General features: G+C 34.1%; 1 protein-coding gene across 1 annotated transcript; it reads right to left on the reverse strand.

Annotated features, from left to right (window-relative positions):
* Window positions 1–336: 336 nt before the first annotated feature.
* On the reverse strand, window positions 337–9,863 carry LOC113401979 (protein hook). The gene is made up of 14 exons (XM_026642071.2): window positions 9,596–9,863; window positions 9,152–9,304; window positions 7,607–7,723; window positions 7,071–7,165; window positions 5,748–5,873; window positions 5,170–5,454; window positions 4,941–5,078; window positions 4,658–4,771; window positions 4,132–4,312; window positions 3,833–3,963; window positions 3,614–3,758; window positions 3,325–3,498; window positions 2,779–2,887; window positions 337–2,629 (listed from the first exon to the last, which is right to left on the reverse strand). Exons 1-14 carry the CDS (start codon window positions 9,681–9,683, stop codon window positions 2,419–2,421), a joined length of 2,067 nt encoding a protein of 688 aa, XP_026497856.1. The 5' UTR covers window positions 9,684–9,863; the 3' UTR covers window positions 337–2,418.
* Window positions 9,864–12,339: the final 2,476 nt, after the last annotated feature.

The following is a 12,339-nucleotide window of genomic DNA, read 5'->3' on the forward strand; positions in this document are numbered from 1 at the left end:
GGTAACTTTACGATTAATACAGTTCTGTAATATGACGATATAAAAGTGCTCGTAAAAGTGTACTTGAAATAAAGAATATTTTGTTTTGATTTAATTTGATCAGAAATGGGTAATATAAAAATAAAGGTTTTGAATGTACTGGTATTGAAGGTACCTTGCTTTATGTGCACGTAAATACTTAGGAGCAAGTTTATGCCCATTTTATATAATAATATATATTATTACTCATTAGTAAAACAGTGTAAACATAGCTTTAAAACTACTTGAAATATTAATACGATTTATTTTTGGACTGATATATAATTATTTATTATATATATTATATATTCGTTACATATACTATATATTCGTTATGAATATAACAAAAATATAATATCTCTACACAGTAGTTAATATTTTCTATTTTGTTTATTTGTTAAATTTTATATGTCAAAATGTTGACACTAAATAACTTCAGATATATGTAAAAAAAAAACATTTTATTAAGGAAAAGTTAACTTAATTCTTAATAAATAATACAAATGCACCAATATTTGTTAAATTTGTCGTTTTATAATCTCTAAATGTAATAACTAGTCCCCGGAAAACGCGTCGTGTCTATGCTAATAATAAATTTCTTTTTAGTATGAAAGAAACGAAATTAAATGTTTGCATTTAAATAAAATACAAAATACTAATTTTCATAAATACTTGTGAAAACATGTGTACATTTACTATTTTCGGAGTGAGGTGCAATGATATAACAGTGACCTCGATACACTGTCTCACAGCAGTAACTACTATGAAAGAAATAAAATTTTATGCGTGTTTCCTATTATTACAATACAAAATATAAAACTAAGTTTTACTTAGTACAGGGTAAGGTCTTTAATAATGAGCAAATTATAATAACATATTTTGTTAGAATATTTTTTTTAATGATTATATTTTACTAAATATATATAAAAATGTACCTAAATTCTCTTCCATGACGTAATCGACATAAACAGGATTGTTTTGAAGCCATACAACTGTTTGAGTCCGTTGGTGTTACAAACATACTTAACTTTCACTCTTCTCTATTGCACCATATTAAAACATACATTTAAATATAAAACGCACATTTGTAAAACACACCCTTTTAAATGTTTTACTGATAAAAATAATTGTTTGAAAATTTTACTATTTTTTAAAAATAAGGTGTTTTGTTCGAAACATATTTGACACTTACTGTATTACACTTCAATACTATATAATATAATATATATCGTTTTAAGTATAAATTAAATACTCTATGATTCGGAAAAAAGAAGGCAGAGTTAGCTCGAGCCAAAAAGCATGGCAATTATGAAATTATATGAATTACATTGGAAACATTATCAACATCTATTAAACAATTGGTTCTGTCTAAATAAAAAAGATGGTCTCATGTCTGAATTATTTCTTAATTACATTTACGTGAACACATCGTACTTACTCTATCTTTACATAAACTGTACATATATGTAGACGATCATAAGTATTTATAATTTTCATATAAAATCCGTATTCTCTAACAACAATGATTTATGCATATATTTATATACAAATATTGTGTTAGTTCTAATTAAATGTATTTCATACAAGAGGACATTATCAGGCCATCGTTACGACTTGAAGGATCATTGCGATTTTATACTGGGTAGAGCAGGGATACAGACACACCTAGGTAGGTGAGACGGCAATTCATGATAGGATATTTTATTGATAGGATAGCACTAGCGGTGTACAGAATTAGCTGTCCTATAAACGAGTCAACTTTTCAGTCAGGATGAATAGTTTTTAGAGTGGACTCATATTATGTTATAAATGGATAAAATAATACTCGAATAACAAACACTATAATCTCCCTAACAATTCCACTGAGATATAAACAGTGTATAAAAGGCATGGAATAATGCTTATATTAGATATTTCAAAAAATATTTTAATAAGGTTTTAGTTTTATACAATGACGTTTGCTGCCCACGATGATGTTTTCTTAAGAAAAGTCAATCTGCATATTTGAACGTCATCCATTCTCAGATACGTTATTATAATTTTTCTGCTTTTTCTAATGACGGTTAGTCAAAGTTTACCATTCGTAAAGGCTTATTTCTCTATATAAAAATGCTGATAATTGACAAAACAGCGGTAACTTAAAATAAATTTATATTATTTAACATCTTTCCGTACTTTTTATTTAACCTGTTTACATAATAGTGTGATGCAAATTATGTACTGAACAAAATGTTTAAAATCAATAATGGCGGAATACGGGTAGAATAAACCGACTTCTTTATTAAAGAAGTCACCAAAGTGGGTTCAAATCACATCTCACAGAGAAGTATCACTGGCGGTCCCGCCGTCGGTCTAACGACACAGCCCTGCGAGCTGACGACGCTAGGGCGCGGGTCGCGGTCACTGCGCGGGCGCGGAGGCGGCGGGCGGGCGCGCTCGGGGCGGCTGGCGGCGCTGGCGGGCCAGGAACGAGTGTCCCGCCGACAGCAGCGCGAACCGCGACTCCACGGCCTCGCGGTGGCAGCGCGCGCCCAGCTGGTACCACGCCGACGCCAGCAGGCGCTGCTCGTTGGCGCAGCGGCCGCTCTCCTCGCTCCCGCTGCCGCTCCACCTGTGGAATAATAAAACGTTACTGGCACATCATGCGAAGTGTGGCTGTTAAATTAACAGATCCTAGTTCAGGAAGCAGCCGCTATAGAATAGAAACTGTCTACCAATAGAGGGTCAAATAAAAACTATTTTTTTTTAAAAGTTACTTACTCGTGTCTATTATTATTGGTAGCCACGGGCTCTCCGCGTGACGCGTTAGCGCTCGCGTTTCCGGGACCACGCGAGTAGCCCAGCGTGACGTCGGATAGAGACTGTTGGCCTGTATAAATTATAACACTTGCTATTATTTTGTCATATTACAGAAAAAAAGATCATATAAAAAATTTACAGAAAAAACGAATATTTTCTATAATATTTAAATCACAACAACCACAATTCTAAAATGTTTAAACAACATACAGCACAATACAGATGAAAAGATAAAAGAATAGAATAACTTGCATAAAGTATGCTATGCCCTCTTTAAGCAGAAATTTAGAATTTACTTGAAATATCTTAATGTAATTTAGTTATTCAGGTTAATAATATACAACATAAAATATTAATAACCCAGTCTGTACTAAAATAATTCACAATTAATTTGTTCGATCACGTCTTCGTTTACGTCATCAAATATGAAATAGGATTTTAACTACATAGTAACCACATAATCTTTTAATCATTTAAAATAGTCTTGTTAACCGAACTCCAACACACCTGTCGTCCTAGGGTCGAGAGTCTTGATCACTTCCTTCGCCTTCTCGACGCATTTCTTGTACTTATCCTCGGTGGCCAAAAGTTCGGCCTCTCGAGCGGAGAGCGCCTCCTGCAATTTGCTCGCACGTCGTCTCTCTTCCGCCAACGTCGCCTGTAACTCTTCCACTTGAAGCGCTAAAAGAACACTTAATATAAACAAAGCGAAACTTGAATCTTTATAAGGAGGCGTTTTGCTGAAATATCTGTCAGTTTTTGTTCACAAGTTGCTATAACAAAGGTCAATTCGTACACTTCCTCTGGCTGTCCTCGAGCGCGGAGGCGAGGCGCGGGTGCGGCGCCTCGAGCGAGGCCTCGAGCTGCATGATGCGCGCGGTGGCCTCGCGGTTGAGTGCGCGCTGCTTCTCCAGCCGCGCCGCGTAGTCCTCCAGCAGGGCCTGAGGGGGGAGCATCCACGTTACAATACGGACACGTTTCGATACTCAGTACATTCGATAATCAATATATTTACCTGCACGGACGCTTCGTCGGCCTGGGCACCTTGATTCTGCCGTAACAATTTATTTTCATGCTCCAGTCGTATCAGTCGTTCCTTCAAGTCGTTCGGTATCAGCTCTCGCGAAACGTTATCTTCACTCGAACCTGGCATTTAAACGATCTTTTAAGGCATGTCTATTCAAAAACACGATACGACTACAGACGTCGAATCGAATTCGGTTTACTAAATATGATCAATTACAGAAGCATAAAAAAATCTAGTACTGTTTAGGAATAAAAACATGGTATAATATTAAGAAGCTGTGGTGGTACCGGCGGTGATGGTGGAGCAGCGCAGCTCGTCGACGGTCTCCCGCAGCGTGTCCCGCTCGTGCAGCAGCGCGTCCCGCTCGCGCTGCAGCGACGCCGCGCGACTGCTCATCTTCTTGTTCTCGATCTCCAGCTTATCCGCTTTCGTTATCTCCGCGTCCAGTTTCTCGTTCAGGTCTGTCACCTGCGAGGGATTGTTAGGCGGTTAGGGCTTCTCATTGCCGGAATACTGATGTCTCTATTTTAAATATATATAGGTAAGTAGGTGGATGATCAAAAAGGTCACGTAATGGTAAGTGGTCACCGCCACCAATAGAAATTAGCGCTGTAAGAAATATTCTAAACATTCCTTACATTGTCAATGCACCACCAAACGTGGGAGCTAAGATGTCATATCCCATGTGCCGATATATACTCTGGCTCACTCACCCTTTAAACCGGAACACAACAGTAATAATAATTATTGCATTTAGGCGGTAGAACTTGGTGGTACCAAGTCACAAGTCTGAGGCGACGCCCACGCTGGTACCTGTTTCTTGTAGATGTCGAGTTGCGAGCGCAGAGTCTGCGCGCGCGTGGCGGCCTGCTCGTGCTCGATGGCGCGCTGCACGTGCTCCGTGTTCGCGCGCTCCAACAGCTTCACCTGCAAACATTGTATATCTAGTAACATTTGTAACAATATATAATTTACTGTAATTGCTTTGAGTTCTATTATAGACTTAATTACTGTAATTGTACAATCACTAATTAAATAAATTATGGACGCGAGTCAACTTACATAATCGTAATCCGTACACTCGAATTATACATACCTGTCTCCTTAGATCGACATGTTCTTCCATCCTCTTCTTATAAGACGCGACGGTGGCCTCCAGGGCGGCCGCTTTGGCGGCCGTCTCTCTCAACGCATCCACTTCATCCTTCAGAGCCACATTCTCCGATGCCGCCATCTATAACGACACGCACCATTACAGTACTCCGCCTTTAGACAATTTTTAAAACGGGTAATCGCCACTCGTAGAGATCGTAGTCCGCCCGCACCTGCAACTCCTCGTTCCTCAGCTTGGTGAGCGCGAGGTCCCGCTCGAGCGCGTCGGCGCGCGCGCGCTGGTCGTCGCGCTGCAGCTCCACCTTGTCCAGCTCGTCCTTGAGCGCGTCGAGCTGCGCGCGCATGTTGCTGTAGCGCAGCGTGCCGGCGTGCGCGGGGCCCAGCGACGCGCCGGCCTCGTCCAGCTCGCTGCCCGCGCCGCCCTCCGCCTCGCGCGCCGCCGTCAGCCGGCTCACCTCGCTCAGCAACGTCATCTTCTCCTCGCGAAGAATTTTCACCTGGAAAACATATACATTTCTCGAGTTTAACATTGCGTTGGATGATATTTAAGCTTTTATGGTGGTGCTGTAATAATCGTTTTTACCTTCCGAACATGTTACTTACTCGAAAATTGACTTCACTTGCAAAATATATATTTTTATATAAAATAGTACCCGAAGAGTAAGTGAGAGTATGAGAATACATTTCGAAAATATATTTACAAAATTAAGTTTTGTTAGAACATCGCATAGATAAGACCGTTTACGTTATCACCGATTACAGTATTATGAAGACGTTTTCGGTTGCATACCTGTGTGTCGAGCTCGTGACATCTTTGCGCGAGCACCTCTCTCATGTCAACATCTGTCTGGTCGCCGGTCGTCGTCTCTGAATGTATACTACCACGATTTGTGCCCAGAGTTATGGTCTCCAATTCCTAGTTATAAACAGCAATTCTTACGGTTTAATTAATAATATAAGGAAGTGTGATGTAAGTTTTTTTTTTAAATCTACTATTTGAAGTTTAAATTATATTAATATTATTATTTAACTATATTTATTTATAAAGGTTGTACAACGTATGTTTAGTTAAACAGTCATTTATTTTATTCTTTCATCATTGATTTGACATTCGGAAGAAGAAGACAGCATGTTTTTTACCAATCCCCCAAAATTATTGATAAGTAAAGCCCTAAAGTAAAGTATTAAAAGGAGGAATCGATGTTTTTTTTATGTCATTGTAATAATGAAATAAATGCATAGTATATTATTAATTGATTTATTAAGAAATATTTTGATTGATCACTAGCTCAGGTCACTACTGAGCTCAGACCTCCTCTCCGTCCGGGAAGGAAGCTAGGAGCTTATTCCATCATACTACTCCGATGCGGATTGGTGGTATACCTACACATTTTGTAAATTATTATCCAACTCATGCTAATTTTCTCACAATGGAAATTCAATAGTGCTTGTCCGCGTTTAAACCAGCAATCTTCGGATAAGATGGAGGCGTTCTAACCATTGGGTCATCTCGGTTTTATGTATTATTTGTTTTGTTATAATAATTCCAAGATCTCGTCCTAACTCATCAATGATGTACGCGAAGTGTAAATTACTTAACATAACTTTTACAGTCCAGACATAAGATAATATTGGATCCGATTCAAAACTCTGCTTTTCACTTTAACCACCAAAAAGACTTACATACATCTATTCGTAAACCGCACAATAACTAAAACACGTTCACATTCATACTAATGTCAAACACAAGGCTTTCGAACGAATTATAATATAAGGCAAATTTTTCGCGGTAAAAAATATTAAATTCTTGTCCGACCGTGCAGCAATAACAAAACCCAAACGTAAACTAACTACATAACATTACACGCAGACATCAGAGTTGTACAATTCGTGATCCAAGGACATTAAAATGTACGTAACTAAACCGTTCTTATTTCTTTTCGAGTAACGAGCATACATCATCGAAAGTGCCGTTGAGAAATAATATGTGCTAATTTATTATTGCAAAAAAATATTACGGTCATTCTCCGCCCTGTTTACAACTTCAATTCATTCAATGTAATTACATTTGTACGTTAAGATGTTTAAGTGATTGTTCACGTTTCATTCTTACCTGTATCGCTTGCATTATCGAACGCTGGCACGATAACTCCAAATCCATAATTCGCGTGATGTATTCCTCTTTCTTAATACAGTTGACTGCGCAGCCTGTACGAAACAATTAATGTCTTGTTATTTGTACCAATATGTAAGGTATAATTAAAAGTATTACTATGTTATATTATTATGATAACATAAAGTATATTATTATGCGTTAAGATAATTGACTTGGATATATTACACTAGATGTTACGAGCCCGCTAGTAGATGTGAGTAGTTGTTTTAATCATTTTGATGAATTTGAATTGTTCTTTTTTTTCGAATATTTTTTTCTATAAAATGCTAAGAAGTGTTTGGTAAGTGGTTACCATCGTCCGTATAAGGTTTTATACCGATTCCGTATAAAACCAATGCGCCACCAACCTTCAGAGCTAAAATTTAAACCCGTGAACTTTGGTTAAGAACTGAGTGTTTTTTCCACTAGACCATTTCGGCTCTACACATGTAAATTTATTGGTATATATAAATGAAATAAAAATAAAGACTTACTAAGTACCAATTGCAGTAGCCTGCCCAAGTCTGATGGGTCTGCATGTTCAGCAATATTGACAACATCTGGTCTAGAAAACTCTTGTAAACTCAAATTCAAAATATCTTGATGGTAATCTGAAAATAAATGAATCTCATTAACAGTGCCAAAAAGTAAAACAAACCGCCATTATAAGGAAATAAAAAAATATTTGTAAACCACAAATACTAAACCATAGTACTTTCACATTGATGATTTCGCAGTAGTTATTCAGGCAATATTATGTACTAAGGCAAGATTACAAAAATTATATAAAAAATAACAACATATTTTTTTTTTATTTCCGTATGCGAATACATCGGTGTGCTAAATGACTAATTAATTTGCAAACATGAAGTTCTTAATTTTTAAATTGGAACCTTCATGAATTATATCACTTATGTTATATATATTTTTTAAGATTGCATAGGGAAACATGAATAGAACTGATTATTCTGAAAGACCTAATATAAGAAAAAACTAAATAATCTAAAATTAAATAGAGAAGTTATATTAATTGTCCATTTATTTTATTTTAGAAAATAAAACCTTTCATTACCTAAACTTTTTTCATTTAATTATTAAAAATAAAACTGAAAGTAGTAAATGGTGTAAATATAATACATATTTACTTACATAAAAATATATGTTTTATACATTAAAAAATCTATATGTTTGTCATTATGACTGTTTAAATTTACTTGAGTTATCATAAACACTTTCTTTTTTTAAAAAAACGAAATTGCTTTATAAAATATCCAAGCAACCAAATCATTTAAAATGTTGGTGACTTCTTTCTTTTCAGGAGGTATAAAACACCAACATAAAAAAATAATTAAATATTATACTACAGAATAAAAGAAACTAAAAAGCAAGGGAAGGTTAAAACAGATAATAAATATATACAATTAGTAAAAGCATTTATTATTTGAATTATGTATCTTTAAATATAAAAATCTTAACATGTAAATTAATAGAGAATAACACATAAAGTAAGATGTAATTTAATTAAAGTAATGAAAGATTATTGGCAAAGGAATAATTATTAAAATGGTAGCTTTTGTGAATTCCTTGACTTTAAATTGATAAAGCACCTCTTTACTTCTTTGAAGGCACTCATTCATTTATTATTATTAGCAATGCAAGATAAATAAATTATAATTACATTAAAAAAACATTAGCAGCCTGTAAATTTCCCACTGCTGGGCTAAGGCCTCCTCTCCCTTTGAGAAGGTTTGGAGCATATTCCACCACGCTGCTCCAATGCGGGTTGGTGGAATACACATGAGGCACAATTTCGTTGAAATTAGACACATGCAGGTTTCCTCATGATGTTTCCTTTCACCGCCGAGCATGAGATGAATTATAAACACAAATTAAGCACATGAAAATTCAATAGTGTATGCCTGGGTTTGAACCAGAAAATATTGGTTAAGATACATGTGTTCTAAACACTGGGCCATCTCAGCTCAACTTTATTTATAATTACAACTTTATTTAAATATGAAATGATACAAGAAACTTACCAACAACACCTTCTAATATTTTTTTCAAATTGCTGACCTTCAGTCGCCAGTTATGGCCTACTTCTGTTTTAATTTTAGAATTCCAACTTATTGAGAAATATTCAGGTGCAATTTGGGTGAGTGCCTCAGCTATTGCTACACCATCTGATAGTTCTGTGAATAATATCAATGTCTGCTATTGCCTTGTCTTATATGATATGGGTACAGTTACGGGTAAAATCAATGGTTCTATAAACATTTTAAAGCATCTATTCTAAATGTAATATTGCATTGTACTATATAGTTATAGTTTATACCGAAGTTCTTTTAACACTACAATAAACCCTATTATTAGATCATTTACTTTATCAACCAATAATAAATGTACATTATGTACTGGATGAATTATATGATGTTATAGTAAATAGTATTTATGTTCCCACACATAATTCTAAAATGTAATACCTGAAGGTGTTCCATGTTTCGCAGTAAGATTTAAGGTCTGCAACCATTTAATAAGATTGTCACATAGAACAACACTATTTGATTCCATTCTTGGAAAAGTTATTAGACATAGAAGTTATTATTGCAAGGTATTATAATTTATACTTTTTTAAAAGCATTATACCAACTTTTAACTTAGACTTTAAAAAAAAAACAAAATATACAAAAATTAATAAATACGGTGAGCCGTAAAGTGACGTTTCCTTATTTATTTAGAGATTAGAGTATTCCTTTCTTTGCCAAATTGACATTGTTTTTGTCTATGGTCATTTTATAAATTTTGAATTATTTATTATTTTGTGTAAATTAAATTGTGTAACGCAATTTAAATTAATTTTAACAATAATGTATTTTTTTAAATATATTTAGGAATAAAAATATCGCATCGGTATAATAAAGATGCAGAATTGCAGTGGAAAGTGCGTGAAACGTAAAACGTCTTGTGTGCTGGACGTGAGCAACTAAATGTATTTCAATGATTGAAATTCAATTTATAATAGTCAGGATCAGAAAATAGTAAATACATTTAAAGTATAATGCATACTTTAATAATATTATCGCCAAATGGTGTAAGATGAAAATGAAAGATTTTTACTAGGCAGTCACCACCAAGGCCAATGGCATATTGATTCGGTATCAGGCTTACTTTCTCCATTGAAGCCACTTAAATAAAAGCCATTTTTTTCATTCCATTTAACGTGACTATATTATAGTTATACTTAGTAAATAATTTTAAAATAAATATCAATATATATTTTATTACTAATATTTTAAACAAATACAAAAAGACTAGTCGCCTGACAAAGAAAGTATAAGAGACCAAAACAGGGAAATCTTGACACCACTGAAGCAAAATATATTGTATATTTATTTTTATTACCTACTCATTAAAACTATAGCATAGATATTTTCAAATAAGACTTCTCGAATATTATTTGTAAAAAATTTGGACCATATTTGATCATTGAATAAAATGTTATTGAAAATAAAATTACGTGTTTTAGTTTCTTTAGCAGTTGACACGTTTCACTAAGATCGCCATCAACAACCAGTTTTTTCAAATTCGAAATATTTTTCTTCATAATTTCCTTATTTTACAAGAAACGGTATAGAACAGTTAAGCCAAAGAGTATAAAAAATATTATTTTATTTATGGCGTTATTTTACAATATATATGTATCAAATAAAAAATCAAACAAACTTGGTAAAAAGACGAAACCTATGCCTTCTAGTTAAATATTATACGCCAAAATATACAGGGCATAAGTGGTAACATGAAATAGAATTATTGTCGGAGTACGATAAAGTTAATTTATTGTGTATTATTATATGACAGCACATTGGATGAAAATTTTTGTCATTCTTAATATTCCAAATTTCTCACTGTAGTGCGTTCGTTAGAGAGAACGCTATTCGTGGAGGCTCATTGATATTACTAAGTGATATATATACTTCACAAATCTCGAAAATATACAGTAGCTCTCTTTATCGAACGTACTGTTGAACTTTTCCTTTGCAGAATTTCAACGATACATTGTAATTTGCGTGTACCACCCTCGCTAGATTTTACTTTATTTGAAAGTACTATGAAGGAAATTTTTAAAACTATTTGTAAACGAAATAATTTTCTGATTGTGTGTGGTGATTTCAACGTTGATTTGTTAAAAGACACGATGTTAAGTTTAAGATTGGTTACCTTATTTAAATCATTCAGTATTCATCAGTTCACCTAATCAATAGTATTATTTATGATATCGCTATTTATATAGCCTTAATTTTTAACAAGTGCTTGGAAACAGGTTAATTACCAGATTGATTAAAGTGTAGTAATGTATTAGCAATTTTTAAAAGTGGAAACAAAAGCGATCTGTTTAATTATAGGCCTATTTCTATATTTTTTGAGCAAAATATTTAAAAAAATCATATTAAATTAAATTCTGGTTCACTTTGTTATAAATACTATTTTTCATGGTGAACAATTCAGCTTAATAGGGGTCGCTCAACAACTGATGTTGACTGGCACTAGTACTACTTCGACATATATACAAGACAGGAGAAATCACAGAATGCTATTGGCGTGTAAAGCATTTGTTTGTGTAGAGCACGAAACGCTTTTGTACAAGCTAAAACATTACGGTGTTAATGGTAAAGCTCTTGATCTCATTGCTTCATACTTGAATCAACGAATTCAACAGGTTTCTATTAATAAAATAAAGTCTTCTGTATCTGTACCAAGAATAGGCGTTCCATAAGGATCAATTTTGGGTCTTTTTCCATTTTTGTTGTACATAAATGATCTTCCTTTTATGTTAAAGGTATTTGTGATATAATATTATTTGCTGATGATACCTCATTGCTTTTAAAGTTGACAGGAACCAAGCTAATCATGACTATGTAAAGAATGCATTATCACTGGTACAAAATTGGTTTACAAAAATAACTTAGTTCTTAATGGTAAAAAGATAAAATGCGTACTGATTGCCTTACCTATTGTAAGAAAACAAAATTTCAAGTTAGCTTGGAACAATAATGATCTAAATGTAATCGACACTTCAATATTTCTAGGAATCACTTTAGATTCAAAACTTCAGTCCCTGACTCAGTTCCGCAGCATACGCGGTTAGAAAAGTTAGACAGCTAACTGTTATTGATACTGCTTGATTAGTATACTATGGTTACTTTCATAGCATTATGTATTACGGCAT

The sequence above is a fragment of the Vanessa tameamea genome, chromosome 2, assembly GCF_037043105.1.
Source record: "Vanessa tameamea isolate UH-Manoa-2023 chromosome 2, ilVanTame1 primary haplotype, whole genome shotgun sequence".
NCBI lineage: Eukaryota > Metazoa > Arthropoda > Insecta > Lepidoptera > Nymphalidae > Vanessa > Vanessa tameamea.